Source organism: Notolepis coatsorum (genome assembly GCF_963971535.1).
Source record: "Notolepis coatsorum genome assembly, chromosome: 1".
NCBI classification, from domain to species: domain Eukaryota; kingdom Metazoa; phylum Chordata; class Actinopteri; order Aulopiformes; family Paralepididae; genus Notolepis; species Notolepis coatsorum.
Window position 1 is genome coordinate 37,588,180 of NC_140165.1, and position 22,802 is coordinate 37,610,981.

Sequence of the window (22,802 nt, forward strand, 5' to 3'; positions counted from 1 at the left end):
TAATAACCTGTTGGATCATATTATAAATATGTGGAATGGATAATGGAACAACATTTTCCGGATAATGCTTTTTTTTTTTACTATTGTGGTGACCTATATTAAGAGACATTCACCAAGGTGGGCTTGTGCCTTTAAGAGTGTGGGTTGTACTAGTTAGGGGAAAGGTTAAATGCCACTTCCGGTTCCGGGTGACGGGTTGTTGTTATTGTAAATGCTATGTGCAGGATAAGTAGAGTACTCAACTCGACCTACGTCTCTGGCTCACTACTTTCTTATCGCCACATTGGTGACCCTGTGAAGAACATTTGTTAAAGTTAAATTAGCATTAGCATTATGTCTCAAGACAACGGCGTCGCGCAACCGCAAGCACCCGCGCCAAATGCTAACGACGCTAATATGAACATTTACGCTGCGACCGTCAAGTTGCCCGACTTTTGGCAGCATAATCCCCGGCCGTGGTTTCAACACATCGAAGCCCAATTCCAGCTGAGAGGAATAACGCAGGACATAACCAAATACTTCCATGTGGTGTCGGCGTTGGGTGCTTCGACGACGGCACGGGCGATGATGCTGTTGGAGGATCCGCCGGCAGCTGACAAGTACAATGCGCTAAAGACATTCCTTCTGAAGCTGTATGAACTGTCAGAGTTAGAGAAAGCGGACCGCCTGCTGTCCCTCAACGGCCTCGGTGACGGCAAACCATCAGAGTTGATGGAGAAGATGCTGGCTGTGCTGGATCAGCAGATCCCTCCTTTCTGTTCACGCACATTTTTCTACGACAGCTTCCAGTGCCTGTGCGCATGGCACTGGCCAGTTCCCTCCTCTCCTCCACCAAAGACTATCGCGGCCTGGCTGCAGAAGCAGACAGGGTTTTCCTGGCCAACAGGCAGCAGCAGTTTGTCCATGCACTGCTGCCCCACCAGGGCACCTCAGCCCACCACTGGATGTTTATACAGACACCGCGGCTGCGGTGACAGCCCGACGCCATCCCGACGACGGCTCTGTTATTACCATGCCAGGTTTGGGGACAGGGCCAAGCAGTGTCGCAAGCCATGCAGCTTCAAGGGGCAGGGAAACGCCAGGGCCGGCGCTCATTAGTGGCTGTGGGTGCCGGCCATGACTGCAAGCTGTTGTTCATCACTGACTCCTTGTCCGGCCGGCGGCTGCTGGTGGACTCGGGCGCACAACGCAGCATCTTGCCGGCACAGGGCGTGGACACCATGGACGGCAGACACGGGCCCCAGATGGACGCAGCGAACGTTACGCCCATACGTACTTACGGCACCAGTATGTGGAGGTGTGTTTTGGGGGGCGCCGTTTCGGCTGGGGTTTTGTGATGGCTGCGGTGTCCACGCCGCTCCTGGGAGCAGACTTCCTCTGTGCCTTCAGTCTGTTGGTAGATGTGAAAAACTGTCACTTGATCGATGCCCTCTCTTTTTCCTCTTACCCCTGCACACTTGGGGCGGTTGGGGTGGGGCGGAGCTCTCTGCCTGTTGAACACACTTGCCACCGGGGACCCGTATGAACGCCTGCTCGCCGGGTTCCCTGACCTCACCACACCCACGTTCTCATCTGCAGTGGCCAAACACGGGGTGGAACACCATATTACCACCGAAGGCCCCCCAGTCTATGCCCGGGCTCGGCGTCTCGACTCAGCCAAGCTGGCAATCGCCAGGGGGGAGTTTTCCACCATGGAGCGACTTGGCATTGTGCGCCGCTCGAACAGCTCGTGGGCTTCTCCATTACATATGGTTACAAAAGCTGGCAGGGGTTGGCGCCCCTGCGGCGATTTCCGTCGCCTTAATAACGCCACAACCCCCGACCGGTACCCTGTCCCGCACATACAGGACTTCTCTACCCACCTGGCGGGGGCCGTCATCTTCTCCAAGGTGGACCTGGTGCGCGGGTACCACCAGGTGCCGGTCCATCCACGGGACGTGCCCAAAACAGCTGTCATTACACCCTTTGGACTTTTTTAGTTCCTAAGAATGCCTTTCGGGCTCATGGGGGCGGCGCAGACATTTCAGCGGCTGATGGACTCTGTGCTCCAGGACATGCCGTTTTTGTTTGTGTATTTGGATGACATTCTTGTAGCCAGTGCATCCATAGAGGAGCACATGACACACCTCCAGCAGCTGTTTGAGCGGCTCAGTAAACACGGCCTCATCGTCAACCCGACCAAGTGCCAGTTCGGGCAGTCCTCCATCACCTTCCTCGGACACCACGTCGCTCCACAGGGAGCCACCCCACTCCCCGCCAGGGTGGAGGCCGTTGCCAGTTTTCCTCGCCCCCGCACCGTACGGTCTCTACAGGAGTTCCTGGGCATGGTGAACTTTTACAACCGGTTCCTTCCCCATGCTGCCCACCTCATGCGCCCCTTGTACGAGGCCCTGCGGGGCAAGGTGCCCAAGGACGAGTTAGACTGGTCCTCGGGGATGGACAGTGCTTTTGGGGCTGCCAAGACCGCGCTAGCCAACGTTGCTCTGCTGGCGCACCCCTCTCCCACTGCCCCGGTCGCCCTCATGACAGACGCCTCTGACTATGCAGTGGGGGCGGTGTGCGAGCAGTGGGTGGGCGGGGCCTGGCAGCCACTGGCCTTTTTTAGCAAACAGCTCCGCGACAACGAGCGTAAGTACAGTACTTTCTACAGGGAACTGCTGGGTCTGTTCCTCGCCACTAGGCACTTTAGATTCCTGTTGGAAGGCCGCCAGTTCACTGCCTTTGTGGACCATAAGCCGCTGACGTTCTCCATGGCCAAGACCACGGAGCCGTGGTCGGGACGTCAGCAGCGGCAGCTATCGGCGATCTCCGAGTTAACCACGGACATTCAACACGTGGCGGGCAAGAACAACTTTGTCGCCGACTGCCTCTCTAGGGCGGTCATCGGGTCCGTCCACTTGGGACTCGATTATGCCGCCATGGTGGCAGACCAGGCCACAGACTCGGACATTCAGGCCTACCGGACGGGCCCTACTGCACTGCAGCTGGAGGATGTGGTGTTTGACACAGCTAATGCCACTCTCCTCTGCGACATCTCCACTGGCCAATCCACGGCCTTTCCCACCCAGGTGTGAAGGCCTCGACTAAGCTGGTGGGGGTCAAGTTTATGTGGCCTGGCCTCCGGAAGGATGTTAGGACCTGGGCTGGCTCATGTGTGGCATGCCAGCGCGCCAAGGTGCACCACCATACCAAGGCCCCTTTGGCACCGTTTATAGTGCCGGAGAGGCGGTTCGATCACGTGAATGTGGACCTGGTGGGCCCCCTTCCCCCCTCCCGCGGATATACTCACCTCCTCACCATGGTGGACAGGACCACCAGGTGGCCGGAGGCTGTTCCACTGTCCTCCACTACGGCAGCGGAGGTGGCCCGGGCTTTCATCGGCTGCTGGGTGGCCCGTTTTGGCACACCGGGGGACATCACAAGTGACAGGGGCCCCCAGTTCACTTCGGAGCTCTGGACTGCAGTTCAAGTTTCAAGTTTCTTTAATAGTTGTCATACAGAAGTACAGAATACTTTCATACAAAATGCTTCTTACTGTTAGGCTCCAGAGACTGTGCTAGACAAGATAGTATCAAATAACATAGTATAGCATGTAATTTAGAAGAAGAAAATGAGGTCACAGTGTTCGGTATAGACATATGTACAATGTTCTGAGTTACCATATAATATACAATACTATGCAGTGTACTAATGTACAGTACTATATAGTGCAAAGCAGAAATGGGATGAGGTACAGTTTAGGTACAATTTACAGTAAGGTGTACGAGTTGTAGTGCAATCCTTCATCAATAAATATAAAGTGTGGGGAGTGGGTGCTACAGTGTGTTTGTTTAAAGTGGGTGTGTGCTATAAAGTGTGTGGAGTGGGTGCTACAGTGTGTCTGTTTAAAGTGAGTGTGTGCGTGTGGATGTGTGTGCTATGTGCGTTTGGTGGTTGTTGTTGTGTAGTGTTCATTGTTCGTTTAGCAGTCTGATGGCCTGGGGATAGAAGCTTCTTCTGAGTCTTTCTGTGCTCGCCTTGAGACTCCGGTATCGCTTGCCTGACCGCAGCAGTTCAAAGAGGCAGTTGTTCGGGTGACTGGAGTCTTTAATGATTCTCTTAGCCTTGCCCTTGCAACGCTTGTTGTAAATGTTCTGGAGGGTGGGGAGCCCCCCTCCAATTGTGCGTTCGGCTGAACGTGTCACTCTTTGTAGTCTGCTTCGGTCTTGTGCAGTGCTATTCCCAAACCAGGAGGTGATGTTGCCAGTCAAGATGCTTTCTATTGTACATGAGTAGAAGTTCTTAAGGATCTTCTGACTGACTTGGAACTTCCTTAGGCGCCTGAGGAAGTAGAGGCGTTGTCGTGCCTTCTTCACAACACTGTCAATGTGTGTGGTCCATGTCAAGTCCTCGGATATGTAGGCTCCGAGGTACTTAAAGCTGTTGACTCTCTCAACCGGTGCCCCGTCGATGCTGAGGGGGCTGTAGTCCTTGACCCCCGACCTCCTGAAGTCCACAATCATCTCCTTTGTTTTGCTGACGTTCAGGGAGAGGCTGTTTTCCTGGCACCATCCCGCCAGGACCTTGACCTCTTCCAGGTAGGCCCTCTCGTCGTTGGCAGAGATCAGGCCCACAACCACTGTGTCGTCAGCAAATTTGATGATTGTATTGCTACTCCGCTGAGCCACACAGTCGTGTGTGTACAGGGAGTAGAGGAGGGGACTCAGAACACAGCCCTGGGGGGCCCCTATGTTGAGGGTGATGGATGAGGAGGTGCAGTTGCCTGCTCTCACCACCTGGGGTCTGCCAGTCAGGAAGTCCAAGACCCACTGGCAGAGGTCATAGTTCAAGCCCAGGTCCCTGAGCTTGGCTATGAGTATGGAGGGGACTATGGTATTGAATGCCGAGCTGTAGTCGATGAATAGCATTCTCACATAGTTCCCCTGCCTCTTGTCCAGGTGTGATGCTGCTGTGTGCAGCACATGGGCTATGGCGTCCTCCGTGGACCTGTTGGGGCGGTATGCAAATTGCAGGGGGTCCATGTTGATGGGGAGGGAGGAGCAGATGTAGCCCTTTACTAGCTTCTCAAAGCACTTCATGGCTATGGAGGTGAGAGCTACAGGGCGGTAGTCGTTGAGGCAAGCAGGCTTGGATTTTTTGGGTACAGGGATAATAGTGGACTTCTTCAGGCAGGTGGGGATGACAGCCTGTTCTAAGGACAGGTTAAATATGTCAGTGAATACCGGGGCTAGTTGGTCAGCACAGACTTTTAGGACGCGGCCGGGGATGCCGTCCGGACCTGCTGCCTTCCTGATATTCACTTTTTTAAAGGTCCGCCTCACCTCATGCTCTGTTACCCTGAACACTGAGTCTCCGTCAGCAGCAGACCCCCCCCCCCCCCCCCCCATTGCCGTGGCTTGTGGGCTGGTGTTGTTATTACCAGCATCAAACCTCGCATAGAAGGTATTGAGGTCATTTGCTAAGGAGATGTCACTGTTCAGTTTGAGGGAGGCGCCTTTGTAGTCTGTCATCGTTTTGAGCCCCTGCCACATAGCTCTAGAGTCAGCTTGTTCAAACTGGAGTTCAATTTTATCCCTGTAGCGCCGTTTGGCCTCTGTCACTGTCCTCCTTACGTTGTATCGCGCCACCTTGTCGTCATTCATGTTGCCTGCCACTAGGCTGTCGTTGTATGCTTTGGTGCGCTCTCTCAGAGCTTCACGGACGGATTTGTCTACCCAGGGTTTTTGATTTGGGTAAACTCTCATTTCGGTAGTGGGGATTGTTTCTTCCACCAAAGTACAAACATAGTCCAGCACTGTCTCCGTGTAGACATTAATGTTATCTGTGTCGCGGAACACGTTCCAGTCTGTGCAGTCAAACGCAGCCTGGAGCGTCTCCTCTGACGTCAAATCCCATTTCTGCACCTCTCGCGAGACTACAGGAGTGCTTTTGATTCTCTGTTTGTACTTTGGTGAAAGGAAAATGGACGCGTGATCTGATTTACCAAAGCCACTATCAGAATGAGCCTTGTAGCCACCTTTAAATTGCGTGTAACAGTGATCTAGGATGTTACCGCCTCTGGTGTTGCAAGTCACATGCTGATAGAAGTCAGGTAATACCTTTCTCAGATTGGCGCTATTGAAATCACCCAGCACTAAAATGGCGGCGTTAACGTTTGCCGCTTGTATTCTATTTACCTCGTCGTGGAGTCTGGAGAGCGCGACGTTGTTACTGGCTTGCGGTGGAATATACACTCCGATCAGGACGATCGCCGTTAACTCCCTCGGGAGGAAGAAAGGACGACACTTGATGGTTATATATTCCAGATCTGGGCAGCAGTGGTTGGATAATTCCTTCACGTTAGTTGGATCGCTCCAATTGTTGTTAAACATGAAGGCGATACCTCCTCCACATTGTTTGCCGGACTCTGCTGATCTATCCTTGCGGTGGATGAAGAAGTGTTCGGCCGGTTGGATAGCGTGGTCTGGGACGTCCGGCGTCAGCCAAGTCTCGGTGAAGCAGAGAACGTTGCAGTCCCTAACGTCTCTTTGGTATTGAATCCTTGCTCGGATATCGTCCAGTTTATTGTCAATTGATTGTACATTGGCTAGCAATATACTGGGTAATGGCGTTCGGTGTCGTCTGGATCTCAGCCTGTTACGGATCCCAGCTCTCTTCCCACGCCGTCTGGTTCCTTTGTTCCTGGGGTCGGGATCTGGTCCCATTTTCCTGAGAATCTCCACAGGCCATTGTTGCGGTTCAGAAAGCTGATCCAGTGAGTAATCCAATCGGTAAGTTTCCCGTAATCCGATGTCTATAAGTGACTGACGGTCATACACATTAAATGCACCTACTGTTGGTACAGACAAAACTCTTAAAACTATAAATATTAACAAAAGTAAGCACAGTCTCGACGGAGCGAACAGAAAGGCAGCCGGTCGGAGCAGCGCCATCTCTCTTTGCAGAGCACCTGCAGAGCACCTGGGGGTGAAGATCCACCGCACTACGGCGTACAACCCGCAGGGCAACAGGCTTTGCGAGCGGTTCCATAGGGACATGAAGGCCGCTCTTCGGGCTGCCCAGATGGCAACTGGGTTGACCGCCTCCCGTGGGTTTTGCTTGGTCTTCGTTCTGCCCTCAAAGAGGACCTCCAGGCCAGCCGCTGCGGGTCCCTGGGGAGTTTCTTCCGGAGGCCACAGCTTCCTGGTCCGTCGCCTCCCATCGAACAGTGTCCCGGGGTGTTGCCGATGCCCTTATTCCCATTCCAACATCCCGCCACTGCCTTCCCCAGTCCTACATCCCCAGGGACCTGCCATTGGCCAAATATGTGTTCATCCGGCACGACAGCCATCGGACCCCGCTGCAGCCCCCTTATGACCTTTCCGTGTCCTGGAGGCAGGCACTAAAAACTTTGTTGTGGACATGGGGGGCAGGCCGGAGCGGGTCACTATAGACCGTCTTAAGCCTGCCCACTTGGACAAGGACGAACCAGTTCAGTTGGCCCTACCCCCGCGGCGGGGGCGCCCCCCGGTTTCGGCTCAGACCCCTGCCCCGTCCTCTGTTCCGGCCTTGGCCCCTCCCGTGGCCCGGCCGCTGGTCCCACTTCTCTCCCTTAATCCCCCTCTGGTTAGGCGCAGTCGGTTCGGTCGCTTGATCCGTCCCCCTCCACGTTGACTATTTCATGCTGTAATCTGTTCATTGATGGACTGATCACTGGCTATTAATTAGTTGCAGTTTTTGTTTTGGTGAATTCTGGGGGGGGCCTGTGTGGTGACCTATATTAAGAGACATTCACCAAGGTGGGCTTGTGCCTTTAAGAGTGTGGGTTGTACTGGTTAGGGGAAAGGTTAAATGCCACTTCCGGTTCCGGGTGACGGGTTGTTGTTATTGTAAATGCTATGTGCAGGATAAGTAAAGTACTCAACTGGACCTACGTCTCTGGCTCACTACTTTCTTATCGCCAAACTATACAAATTATATTCTCTCTCTCTCTCTCTCTCTCTCTCTCTCTCTCTCTCTCTCTCTCTCTCTCTCTCTCTCTCTCTCTCTCTCTCTCTCTCTCTCTCTCTCTCTCTCTCTCTCTCTCTCTGTTACCTTTTCCCATGATTCTGCCGCCCATGCACCTTGTACCTGACTGTTCTTCATAATTTTCTGATTGCACTCGCATTGTTTATGTCCTTTGTATGAGGCTTCCTTGTACTTCTGTTTATGTGGACATAAATAAACATTTCAAATGTGTATAGATGCATGTATGTGTGTGCACATGTGTGTTCAGGCATTTGTGTGTGTTTGTGGGTGGGTGCGCTTGTTTGTGCATACGAGTGTATGTGCATATACTTTACATTTGTGTAGAGAGCCTCTATTAAACCATGTTTGCTGCCAGTTGAACATTGTTTGCCAGGCACAGTTTAATAACAATTGAAACAGCTGCTGTGACTGGCACCGTTCCATGGTTGACTCAGACAGACACCACTCGACACTATCATTTATGCTTGACTGCAAAGGCACTCATTCTCTTGCATTATTTAAAGGCACCCAATGGACTTTTCTTGTAAACAGCTCACTTTCATTTACATCCACGTTTCCACCCAAATATACAGAGTTTCTGTAGTCTACACGGTTGAATACATTTCCTATCTCGTATAACCTTTGCTGACGTTCATTTTCACCGTTTTATATAATAATAATAATAATAATAATAATAATAATAATAATAATAATAATAATAATAATAATAATAATAATAATAATAATAATAATAATAATAATAATAATAATAATAATAATACAACTTTTGCATAGCATCTTTCATACAGAAATTGCAGCTCAAAGTGCTTCACAAGAGAAAAGAAGACACAGTTTTCCACATTAGGATCTAACATCCCAACAGGCCACCTTGTTTCTGGTTATATCCCATCTATGTTAAGTTTTACTTTCGGCTTTGGTGAAGTTGTAACGAGTCCCACCTCCTTTGATTGACATGCAGTTAGCTTGTTAGATTTCAAGGACAATCCTGTAGAGACCAATCAAATTGAAGCACACAGGCATGTTTACAAGCCCCCGGTGCACTCTTTTTCTGTTCTACGTCACCCCTGTGCTCGTGGCGTGCATGGGCATCCTCGTGCGTGTGCTGGAAGAACATGTGATACACAATCTTCGGGGACTCCTTTCCTCCTACTGAGCCCTAGCGCCAATTTCAGCTACTAGTGGTCAAAAACTGCATTGGACACCTTTTTGAATATCTGTTCCATATCTTTGGCTATAATATTCTTGAAGACTTGAACTCATGGGTAGAAAATTGGCTTTTTCTACTTTCATAAATACAAAATACACGTGTGTATCACTGCAATGTTTACAAACATCACTGTTACGAAGGATCAGATTAAACCGAATATATATATTTATTTATTGATATATATTGCATAGTATTTGTATATCGTTTGATATCCCTTGTATATTCCTTGTACATATACACGGAATATCCCTTTAGTCCAACCCATAATAGTTCATTCTCCTATTGGACAGCGGTCCACCGGCGCCAGGGACCGGCCCCTGGAGCCAAGTTCAAAGTCACCGACACGACATGTCTGTACTTGCCCCGGCCCTGCCCAGGGATACGGCGACAGAAATGAGAGTGGCACTATTTGTGCACCGTGCGTATAAATACGGCGCAGGTGAATGTAGAAGCCCCTTAGCCCCTTACCTCCGTACCCTTCGTCCTTTTAGTATGTTACCCACTAAGTGAAGCCTCACCCACGATACAACGTGCGGTGAAGTATGGCCTGTTTGGCCTCAGAATAGAGCATCGAGACCGCGTGCAAATTAGTAACTGAATTGTCAGAGTTTGGCGCTATACCGTCGAGTGCGACATATTTCTATTGAGTCTTTAATAGTCTATTTGTGTATAGTGTATCGTGCGGTTAGAATTCTATAGTGACCAGCATCTCCAACGCTTTCTCGTATTAGCTAGAGTTCTTATCCAGGCTGGGCCGACCGCATGGCGCTTTCACCCGAGGAGACCTAGGCGAGAACCGTATGGACATGTACACTGGATTAATCTACCCGGCGACTACATAGCCTTTGCGGCTGGAATATATTTGCTTTGGTCCTATGATTTATGGAGCGGATAATCGCCGACGCCTGCACGTGTTGGATTTACCCCGAGAGGAGTCAAGTCGAGTCGGCGCTCAGAGAGCCTGAGGCCGCCTAGCTTTCTTCACTGTAGAGCTACAGTCTACAAGAGAACCAAGCTGTATTCGTCTGTGGATCAAGAGACTACTGCACCGGCTTCTGTACCTGAAGTCTCCCTAGTCATCGTTGACCAGACGTCCTACTACCGACAGATCTTCTACCCCCTTGCTGGCTTACAACCAGTGGGAACCCCTTCCAGTATCTCCCGCTATTACTAGTGTACCATAGATATAATTCCCTAAGATTCAGGTTGTATAATTACCTCCTGCGTAACCAGAGAATGGACATTCGTTATTGATTTGCCTACGCATACTCCTTTGCCTTACAAGTGCATTCAAAGAATAATGTAAAGTATCCTATGTACCTTTTGCTCCATTAAATACTTGATTAATACCTTTGACTGGAACCGATTTCATTGTGGGAAGTGTTCATCATATTCATATATCGTGTACTGTATGGCCAGTAATTAAAGTACATAAAGCGGTAGTGGTTTAATGATACCATACTTATCAATACAGTCAGGGAATTGTACCCCTCAGTTACAATTGGTCCTTCGAGCCGGAGAATAACTAGTGTAATATTAATATAGTGGTATTAATATTGAAATGGCCTATGATGAACACTCCACAAAACGGTCCTCCTAAAGTAGATCGCCCGCAGCGTAGACGGCAGCCACCTCAGTACTTAGAGGATTACGTTGCCAGTATACTACCTAGCCTTCTACAGACGGTAAACGCGGAAAAAGTAGAAAGTAAAATTATGTCCGACCCTATCAACCAGGCTACCCCGCCAACAGAGGCCCTAGTGGGTTCTAATGTAACTGACCAAGCTCACGGTAGGGACCAGGAGGGAACTGACACGACTTTACCCCCGCCAAGACCGAAGAAGTAGTCCCCGGAGAGCTCCAGGAGAAAGACAACCCTCCAGAGATGGAACTCTGCCCGGTACAAGAAGAGGAGAGCGCCCAGGAGATAGAGCTCCAGGACTCCCCGCAGGAGAACGCATCTCCAACGAGTACTGCCAGGAGCGGATCACCTCAACCAGCGTCTTCCCCCAGCGAGGCGGACAAGATGCTGGCACAGGCGTTCCTCGCCAGCCTAGCAGCCTCAACAGAGCGCGATCGACTCCAAGCACAGACGCTTAGTGAGCGCGAACATTCTTCCATGGAAAGAGAACGCCTCCAAGCGCAGCAACGGAGCGACGAAGATCGTATACGTCTAGAGATTAGACGCCTTCAGACGGAAGAGAATATGGTAAGAGACCACGCCGAAGCCCAGCGCGCCGCTGCCGGTGCCCAAAGAGAAGCAGAGCGCGACATCGCTCTCACCAAGCGCGAAGCCGAGCGCAACCGATTACAAGCGCAGCTAATGGAGCAGCTGATCGCCACGGCAACACCCCCTCCCTCCGCACGGGGTTCCAGGGCCTCGTCAAGACACGGGTCAAGGGCACCCTCCCCTAACCGATCAAGCGACCCTGAGCCCGACCAACAGAGAGAGCCTATACCCCCCTCCGAACTCCTTCCCCGACCGGTCCCAGTGAGACCCAACTACAAGGAAGGAACGGTATACACCGCGGAGAGGCTAAATAGACGACTACAGGATCTAGAGGACCTGACAGAGGAAGAAGAAGAGGGAGAGGAGGAGAGTCAAGCCCGACAGCAGCACAGTACTCCACAGGACCAGGAGGTCCAGTACAGCCCAGGCTCTACCCCCGCGGCTCTGCGCTACAGACCCCCGACTCAATTCACGGGTGAGATTGACGCACGACCAGTCCCGAGGAATAGCACCTGGATACGCGGGCCATGGTACCCTGCCGGTACCAGCCCACCGAGAGGCGTAAGAGGAGACTCGCCTAGGAGGCCTCTCTTCCAACGCTCACCGATGTGCCAGCCATCTACGGCATCATACATTGGCACACCGACGTTTCCAGACTTCACCCATGAGAACAGAGCACAGTACACGGAGCTACGGATGTGCTTAGAGACAATGATGGCTGATGTAGCTGATGAACGCCACAAGTATGCTATCCTATTGAAGCACCTCAAGGTGCCCCGAGCGCACAATATAGCGCTGGCCTATGCCACCTCTACTACCCCATACACAGCGGCTCTAGCAGCACTCGACCAAAGATATGGACGCATATGGGACTACGTAATACAAGAGATAAGGCATATTGACCGCCTACCCCCAGCAACAGACAATCGCTCACTAGACGACCTGTCTATCAAGGTACAATCCCTGGTAGGGATGCTGGGGGCGCAACGAGAAAAGGGTATGCACGAACTATACGCAAACTCTAATGTCGAGAGGATTTTAGAGAAGCTTCCGCCCGCCCGACAAGAGCGCTTCAGGCGGCAAAGAGACCACCGTGATCCTAACGGTCCCGAGCCATCCCTCCTAGACCTAGCCGACTTCCTGGCGAGAGAAGTCAGCAGCCTGCGATTGGATACGTTCGTGCGGAACACACCAAGCTCCAGAGAGGGACCTAGGAGAGCAAACGATGGCCGAAGATTGGTGACTGTCATGCACCAATCAGAACCAGTACCGAGCAGCAAGAACCACAGTACCCCCTTGATGAAAGAGAAGTGGAAGATGGTGTGCCCGTACTGCGAGAAAGAACACTGGTTGTCACAATGTGACACATTCAAGAAGATGACCGCCGACGAAGTGGGTCAATGGATAAAGTCCAACCGACGCTGTTACCGATGTGCGCGCAGTCACATGGCAGCCGAGTGCCGCTTAAAGAAGAGGTGTAGTCGGTGTGACGGAGCCCACCTAGATGTCCTACATGACAGTAACAGAAGAAAGCCCGCACCCTCAAGCAGCACAAAGGCAAGTGTTATGTACATTGACCCCGCCAGCAGCGGGGGCGCCCGAGTGCTCTTAAAGGTGGTCCGCGTAACACTGAGTTACCAAGACAAGGTCATGGACACTTACGCCGTCCTTGACGACGGGTCAGAGAAGACCCTTCTCCTCGCATCCGCTGCGGCCCAGCTGGGGCTGCGGGGGAGCGAAAACCAGATGACGATTCGGACAATAAGAAGAGATCTAAAGACGATAAAGGGCGAGAATGTCTCCTTCACTATCGCAGCAAGCGGGCAGCCAGAAAGACGGTATAGGATTACTAATGCTTTCACCAGCCAAGAAATAGGCCTGTCGCAGTACACCTACCCCATCGCCAAGCTGATGGATAAATATGTGCACCTGCGTCAACTACCTATCCCGCTCATAGACGGTGCCACCCCGACCCTGCTGATAGGCTCCGACCATGCAGACCTCATAGTCCCGATAGACCGGGTCCACACAGGGCCCAGAGGCTGTCCTGTAGCAGTCGAGACCCGCCTAGGATGGACATTACAAGGCCCCCTCGCTAAGTCTCTTAACCGAACAGCAGCCACTAGCTGCCTCCACTCCAGAGTGACAGAAGAAGACACCACCCTCCTACAGCATGTCGAGAGGCTATGGACACTAGAGACAATGCCCTTTAAGAACGAAAAGAAAGACATTCGTTCCAAGGAAGACATTTACGCCATAGCACTCCTCGAGCAAGGGACAAAGAGAGTCAAAGTCAACGGAGTGATGAGATACGCAACTCCACTCCTGAGGCGAGAGGGTATGCCCACCTTCCACGCCCCAAAAGAAGCGACGGAGCGGTATCTATTGAACACAGAGCGGCGCCTAGCCAGAGACCCCGCTCAAGAGACTGTGTACCGCGCTGAGATTAACAAGCTAATCACAGCGGGACACATAAAGAAAATTGACATTAAAGAGGCCGATCAGACGACCGAATCATGGTACGTGCCGCACCACAAAGTCCACCACAACGGCAAGGATCGTATTGTGTTCAACTGCAGCTACCAGATCGGATCACAAAATCTGAATAAAGAGCTCTTGCCCGGCCCAACACTCGGCCCCTCCCTACTAGGCGTGTTACTACGTTTCCGCCAGGACAAGGTGGCCATCAGCGGCGACATCAAAGGGATGTTCCTGCAGGTGAGACTAGTGGAGGAGGACAAGCCCCTGCTGCGGTTCCTATGGAGAGAGAGGATCGGGGATGAGCAACCAGCCATCTATCAATGGGAAGTCCTCCCTTTCGGAACCACATGCAGCCCATGCTGTGCTACGTTTGCACTGCAAAAACACGTCGCAGAGGACCCAGCAGCTGATGAAGAGGTCCGAAAAAGTGTAGAAAATAGTTTCTACGTGGACAACTGTCTGCAAAGCGTCTCGACGCCAGAAGAAGCCGAGGCCCTTCTACTCAAGCTCCGCGCCTCCCTGATAAAAGGCGGCTTTGATCTCAGGCAGTGGGCCAGCAGCGACCCGCAAGTATTGCGCAGCCTCTCCCCCGAGGACAAGGCAGCAAGCAGCGAGACCTGGATGGCGACCATCCCAGGAGAAGCCCAAGAAATGACATTAGGACTAGTCTGGCGCTTCAAAACAGACTCGCTCCATTATAAACACACACCCCTGACCAAGGAGCAGGGAAGGTCGACTGCACTACCAACCACCAGACGGAGTGTATACAGAACACTCGCCAGACAATATGACCCGTTGGGATGTATTCTACCTTACACCACCAGGGCAAAGATGATTGTAAGAGCGTTATGGGACAAGGACCAGGGCTGGGACGACCCCATACCCGAACACCTTGCATCCACATGGAGAGAGTGGGAGACGGAACTCAGCTCACTCCCAGGTGTCAACATACGCCGCAGCTACTTCCCACCCACAGTGAGGCCGGAGACATGCCAGATGGACCTGCACGTCTTCAGCGACGCCTCCGAAGTAGCCTACGGTTCGGTGGCCTACTTGCGTGCCCGAGAGGAGGGAGGAGAAATACATACTGCTTTCATCCTGGCTCGCTCAAGAATAGCCCCACGAAAGCAACAATCTATCCCGCGTCTAGAGCTCTGCGCAGCCCTAGCAGGAGCGCACCTCGCCACGTTAATCCAACGTGAACTCACCATTCCGGTGCAAAGAACAATCTTGTGGTCAGACTCCACGACAGTACTCACATGGATCCGGTCTGATTCGTGCAGATACAAGGTCTTCGTGGGAGTCAGAGTCACAGAGATTCAAGAGTTAACAGAAGTAGCGAGCTGGAGGTATGTGGACACAAAACACAACCCAGCTGACGTCATCACCCGGGGAATGTCCCTGGATGACCTCACCCGTCACAACCCATACAGTGACGGACCAGAGTTTCTCAAGCTCCCGGAAGAAGAGTGGCCTACACCCACGGGAGGCGAGTAAAGAGGAGGTCGAAAACAAGAAATCTGTGTTCTGTGGATTGAACACACTCGTCTCCACAGACCCCGACATAGACGATTGCCTCACCCTAGAGAGTGCGCAGCTAAAGACATTTCTGTGGCACCACCCAGAGGTTCAGCCCACTACTGACATTTCAGCAGCTGACTACGAAGAAGCAGAACTTCTTCTACTACAACGAGCCCAGAGAGACTCGTTCCCCGATGAGCTAGACTGTCTACAGGGAGCAAAGCCCGTCCCATCAGACAGCAGACTGCTCCACCTAGCACCCGAGAGCGACGCCCATAGTCTCATCAGAGTGGGTGGTCGTCTGCGGAGAGCCCCAGACTTACCGGATGACGTCAAGTACCCGATAGTCTTGAACAGCCGACACAAGGTCACAGAGCTGATCATAAAGAAATACGACGAGGATGTGCATCACGCCGGGGCAGAGAGAGTCTTCGCGGAGATCAGACGTCGTTATTGGATACTGCAAGGGAGAGAAGCAGTGCGGCGCTTCCAGCGAACCTGTCTAGACTGTCGTAAGTGGCGAGTGCAGCCCAGTATACCCCGGATGGCTGACCTACCTCCCTGTCGCCTCCGACTCGGCGACAAGCCTTTTCACTCCACCGGTATGGACTGTTTCGGCCCGCTGTATATAAAGAAAGGAAGAGGAACCGAGAAGCGGTGGGGTATTGTATTCAAATGCATGACCACCCGAGCGATACATATAGAACTCCTTCCAACCATGAGCACAGACTCATTCCTTATGGCCTTCCGAAGATTCACATTGCGGAAAGGCAAACCGTCTATATTGTTGTCTGATCACGGGACAAACTTCAAAGGCGGAGAAAGAGAGCTGAGAGAGAGCTTCCAAGCTATGGGCCCAGAACTTAAGACCCACCTCGCTCCATCCCAGATTGACTTCCAGTTTAATCCCCCGAACGCACCTCACTTCGGTGGAACTTGGGAACGAGAAGTACGTTCAATAAAGACAGCCCTGTACGCCGTGCTTGGGGCCCAGACCGTGGCGGAAGAAGTCCTAATGACAGTCCTCACGGAGATCGAGGGAGTATTGAACTCAAAGCCCCTCGGTTACGTCTCAAGTGATGTAGCAGATGTCGACCCAGTCACCCCCAACACACTCTTGATGGTGCGGCTGGACCCCGCGCTACCCCAGACAATGTACAGGCCTGAAGAAGCGAACGGCCGAAGAATGTGGAGGTACAGTCAAGTATTGGCTGACAAGTTTTGGAACAGCTTCCTACTCCACTACCTACCGTCTCTACAGACCCGCCAGAAATGGGTAAAAGAGAGAGACAATTTGACAGAAGGAACAGTCGTCATGATTATCGACCAGTCACTACCCTGAGCTATGTGGCCGGCTGGCCGCGTAAGCAAAGTGATCACCGGTGCCGACGGAAAGGTCCGAGCAGCTGAAGTGCTCGTCCAAGGGCGGACCTACACCCGACCCGTGGCGAGGCTAATAGAACTGCCAAGGCTCCCCGATACTATCGATGACGACCATGACCCCATGACTTTGTGAACTGACTGACCCTCACAGCAGACATTGAGTAGTGGACAGTGCGGTTAATCTGTCTCTGCTTAGCTAATTAGGTGGGACTAATTAGGGGGCGGCTGTTACGAAGGATCAGATTAAACCGAATATATATATTTATTTATTGATATATATTGCATAGTATTTGTATATCGTTTGATATCCCTTGTATATTCCTTGTACATATACACGGAATATCCCTTTAGTCCAGCCCATAATAGTTCATTCTCCTATTGGACAGCGGTCCACCGGCGCCAGGGACCGGCCCCTGGAGCCAAGTTCAAAGTCACCGACACGACATGTCTGTACTTGCCCCGGCCCTGCCCAGGGATACGGCGACAGAAATGAGAGTGGCACTATTTGTGCACCGTGCGTATAAATACGGCACAGGTGAATGTAGAAGCCCCTTAGCCCCTTACCTCCGTACCCTTCGTCCTTTTAGTATGTTACCCACTAAGTGAAGCCTCACCCACGATACAACGTGCGGTGAAGTATGGCCTGTTTGGCCTCAGAATAGAGCATCGAGACCGCGTGCGAATTAGTAACTGAATTGTCAGAGTTTGGCGCTATACCGTCGAGTGCGACATATTTCTATTGAGTCTTTAATAGTCTATTTGTGTATAGTGTATCGTGCGGTTAGAATTCTATAGTGACCAGCATCTCCAACGCTTTCTCGTATTAGCTAGAGTTCTTATCCAGGCTGGGCCGACCGCATGGCGCTTTCACCCGAGGAGACCTAGGCGAGAACCGTATGGACATGTACACTGGATTAATCTACCCGACGACTACATAGCCTTTGCGGCTGGAATATATTTGCTTTGGTCCTATGATTTATGGAGCGGATAATCGCCGACGCCTGCACGTGTTGGATTTACCCTGAGAGGAGTCAAGTCGAGTCGGCGCTCAGAGAGCCTGAGGCCGCCTAGCTTTCTTCACTGTAGAGCTACAGTCTACAAGAGAACCAAGCTGTATTCGTCTGTGGATCAAGAGACTACTGCACCGGCTTCTGTACCTGAAGTCTCCCTAGTCATCGTTGACCAGACGTCCTACTACCGACAGATCTTCTACCCCCTTGCTGGCTTACAACCAGTGGGAACCCCTTCCAGTATCTCCCGCTATTACTAGTGTACCATAGATATAATTCCCTAAGATTCAGGTTGTATAATTACCTCCTGCGTAACCAGAGAATGGACATTCGTTATTGATTTGCCTACGCATACTCCTTTGCCTTACAAGTGCATTCAAAGAATAATGTAAAGTATCCTATGTACCTTTTGCTCCATTAAATACTTGATTAATACCTTTGACTGGAACCGATTTCATTGTGGGAAGTGTTCATCATATTCATATATCGTGTACTGTATGGCCAGTAATTAAAGTACATAAAGCGGTAGTGGTTTAATGATACCATACTTATCAATACAGTCAGGGAATTGTACCCCTCAGTTACAATTGGTCCTTCGAGCCGGAGAATAACTAGTGTAATATTAATATAGTGGTATTAATATTGAAATGGCCTATGATGAACACTCCACAAAACGGTCCTCCTAAAGTAGATCGCCCGCAGCGTAGACGGCAGCCACCTCAGTACTTAGAGGATTACGTTGCCAGTATACTACCTAGCCTTCTACAGACGGTAAACGCGGAAAAAGTAGAAAGTAAAATTATGTCCGACCCTATCAACCAGGCTACCCCGCCAACAGAGGCCCTAGTGGGTTCTAATGTAACTGACCAAGCTCACGGTAGGGACCAGGAGGGAACTGACACGACTTTACCCCCCGCCAAGACCGAAGAAGTAGTCCCCGGAGAGCTCCAGGAGAAAGACAACCCTCCAGAGATGGAACTCTGCCCGGTACAAGAAGAGGAGAGCGCCCAGGAGATAGAGCTCCAGGACTCCCCGCAGGAGAACGCATCTCCAACGAGTACTGCCAGGAGCGGATCACCTCAACCAGCGTCTTCCCCCAGCGAGGCGGACAAGATGCTGGCACAGGCGTTCCTCGCCAGCCTAGCAGCCTCAACAGAGCGCGATCGACTCCAAGCACAGACGCTTAGTGAGCGCGAACATTCTTCCATGGAAAGAGAACGCCTCCAAGCGCAGCAACGGAGCGACAAAGATCGTATACGTCTAGAGATTAGACGCCTTCAGACGGAAGAGAATATGGTAAGAGACCACGCCGAAGCCCAGCGCGCCGCCGCCGAAGCCCAGCGCGCCGCTGCCGGTGCCCAAAGAGAAGCAGAGCGCGACATCGCTCTCACCAAGCGCGAAGCCGAGCGCGACCGATTACAAGCGCAGCTAATGGAGCAGCTGATCACCACGGCAACACCCCCTCCCTCCGCACGGGGTTCCAGGGCCTCGTCAAGACACGGGTCAAGGGCACCCTCCCCTAACCGATCAAGCGACCCTGAGCCCGACCAACAGAGAGAGCCTATACCCCCCTCCGAACTCCTTCCCCGACCGGTCCCAGTGAGACCCAACTACAAGGAAGGAACGGTATACACCGCGGAGAGGCTAAATAGACGACTACAGGATCTAGAGGACCTGACAGAGGAAGAAGAAGAGGGAGAGGAGGAGAGTCAAGCCCGACAGCAGCACAGTACTCCACAGGACCAGGAGGTCCAGTACAGCCCAGGCTCTACCCCCGCGGCTCTGCGCTACAGACCCCCGACTCAATTCACGGGTGAGATTGACACACGACCAGTCCCGAGGAATAGCACCTGGATACGCGGGCCATGGTACCCTGCCGGTACCAGCCCACCGAGAGGCGTAAGAGGAGACTCGCCTAGGAGGCCTCTCTTCCAACGCTCACCGATGTGCCAGCCATCTACGGCATCATACATTGGCACACCGACGTTTCCAGACTTCACCCATGAGAACAGAGCACAGTACACGGAGCTACGGATGTGCTTAGAGACAATGATGGCTGATGTAGCTGATGAACGCCACAAGTATGCTATCCTATTGAAGCACCTCAAGGTGCCCCGAGCGCACAATATAGCGCTGGCCTATGCCACCTCTACTACCCCATACACAGCGGCTCTAGCAGCACTCGACCAAAGATATGGACGCATATGGGACTACGTAATACAAGAGATAAGGCATATTGACCGCCTACCCCCAGCAACAGACAATCGCTCACTAGACGACCTGTCTATCAAGGTACAATCCCTGGTAGGGATGCTGGGGGCGCAACGAGAAAAGGGTATGCACGAACTATACGCAAACTCTAATGTCGAGAGGATTTTAGAGAAGCTTCCGCCCGCCCGACAAGAGCGCTTCAGGTGGCAAAGAGACCACCGTGATCCTAACGGTCCCGAGCCATCCCTCCTAGACCTAGCCGACTTCCTGGCGAGAGAAGTCAGCAGCCTGCGATTGGATACGTTCGTGCGGAACACACCAAGCTCCAGAGAGGGACCTAGGAGAGCAAACGATGGCCGAAGATTGGTGACTGTCATGCACCAATCAGAACCAGTACCGAGCAGCAAGAACCACAGTACCCCCTCGATGAAAGAGAAGTGGAAGATGGTGTGCCCGTACTGCGAGAAAGAACACTGGTTGTCACAATGTGACACATTCAAGAAGATGACCGCCGACGAAGTGGGTCAATGGATAAAGTCCAACCGACGCTGTTACCGATGTGCGCGCAGTCACATGGCAGCCGAGTGCCGCTTAAAGAAGAGGTGTAGTCGGTGTGACGGAGCCCACCTAGATGTCCTACACGACAGTAACAGAAGAAAGCCCGCACCCTCAAGCAGCACAAAGGCAAGTGTTATGTACATTGACCCCGCCAGCAGCGGGGGCGCCCGAGTGCTCTTAAAGGTGGTCCGCGTAACACTGAGTTACCAAGACAAGGTCATGGACACTTACGCCGTCCTTGACGACGGGTCAGAGAAGACCCTTCTCCTCGCATCCGCTGCGGCCCAGCTGGGGCTGCGGGGGAGCGAAAACCAGATGACGATTCGGACAATAAGAAGAGATCTAAAGACGATAAAGGGCGAGAATGTCTCCTTCACTATCGCAGCAAGCGGGCAGCCAGAAAGACGGTATAGGATTACTAATGCTTTCACCAGCCAAGAAATAGGCCTGTCGCAGTACACCTACCCCATCGCCAAGCTGATGGATAAATATGTGCACCTGCGTCAACTACCTATCCCGCTCATAGACGGTGCCACCCCGACCCTGCTGATAGGCTCCGACCATGCAGACCTCATAGTCCCGATAGACCGGGTCCACACAGGGCCCAGAGGCTGTCCTGCAGCAGTCGAGACCCGCCTAGGATGGACATTACAAGGCCCCCTCGCTAAGTCTCTTAACCGAACAGCAGCCACTAGCTGCCTCCACTCCAGAGTGACAGAAGAAGACACCACCCTCCTACAGCATGTCGAGAGGCTATGGACACTAGAGACAATGCCCTTTAAGAACGAAAAGAAAGACATTCGTTCCAAGGAAGACATTTACGCCATAGCACTCCTCGAGCAAGGGACAAAGAGAGTCAAAGTCAACGGAGTGATGAGATACGCAACTCCACTCCTGAGGCGAGAGGGTATGCCCACCTTCCACGCCCCAAAAGAAGCGACGGAGCGGTATCTATTGAACACAGAGCGGCGCCTAGCCAGAGACCCCGCTCAAGAGACTGTGTACCGCGCTGAGATTAACAAGCTAATCACAGCGGGACACATAAAGAAAATTGACATTAAAGAGGCCGATCAGACGACCGAATCATGGTACGTGCCGCACCACAAAGTCCACCACAACGGCAAGGATCGTATTGTGTTCAACTGCAGCTACCAGATCGGATCACAAAATCTGAATAAAGAGCTCTTGCCCGGCCCAACACTCGGCCCCTCCCTACTAGGCGTGTTACTACGTTTCCGCCAGGACAAGGTGGCCATCAGCGGCGACATCAAAGGGATGTTCCTGCAGGTGAGACTAGTGGAGGAGGACAAGCCCCTGCTGCGGTTCCTATGGAGAGAGAGGATCGGGGATGAGCAACCAGCCATCTATCAATGGGAAGTCCTCCCTTTCGGAACCACATGCAGCCCATGCTGTGCTACGTTTGCACTGCAAAAACACGTCGCAGAGGACCCAGCAGCTGATGAAGAGGTCCGAAAAAGTGTAGAAAATAGTTTCTACGTGGACAACTGTCTGCAAAGCGTCTCGACGCCAGAAGAAGCCGAGGCCCTTCTACTCAAGCTCCGCGCCTCCCTGATAAAAGGCGGCTTTGATCTCAGGCAGTGGGCCAGCAGCGACCCGCAAGTATTGCGCAGCCTCTCCCCCGAGGACAAGGCAGCAAGCAGCGAGACCTGGATGGCGACCATCCCAGGAGAAGCCCAAGAAATGACATTAGGACTAGTCTGGCGCTTCAAAACAGACTCGCTCCATTATAAACACACACCCCTGACCAAGGAGCAGGGAAGGTCGACTGCACTACCAACCACCAGACGGAGTGTATACAGAACACTCGCCAGACAATATGACCCGTTGGGATGTATTCTACCTTACACCACCAGGGCAAAGATGATTGTAAGAGCGTTATGGGACAAGGACCAGGGCTGGGACGACCCCATACCCGAACACCTTGCATCCACATGGAGAGAGTGGGAGACGGAACTCAGCTCACTCCCAGGTGTCAACATACGCCGCAGCTACTTCCCACCCACAGTGAGGCCGGAGACATGCCAGATGGACCTGCACGTCTTCAGCGACGCCTCCGAAGTAGCCTACGGTTCGGTGGCCTACTTGCGTGCCCGAGAGGAGGGAGGAGAAATACATACTGCTTTCATCCTGGCTCGCTCAAGAATAGCCCCACGAAAGCAACAATCTATCCCGC

The 22,802-nt window shown here is 52.3% G+C and overlaps 1 protein-coding gene across 1 annotated transcript in view; it reads left to right on the forward strand.

The window, feature by feature from the left end:
* Positions 1-22,802, forward strand: part of LOC311231311 (inactive dipeptidyl peptidase 10-like) — a gene marked incomplete at both ends in the record, with an annotated part of 312,294 nt that overhangs the window by 216,625 nt on the left and 72,867 nt on the right. The window contains 2 exons of the mRNA XM_084317856.1: positions 476-924; positions 1,020-1,287. Of these exons, the coding sequence (XP_084173982.1) occupies positions 476-924; positions 1,020-1,287 (717 nt within the window). The remainder of the gene's footprint in view (positions 1-475; positions 925-1,019; positions 1,288-22,802) is intronic.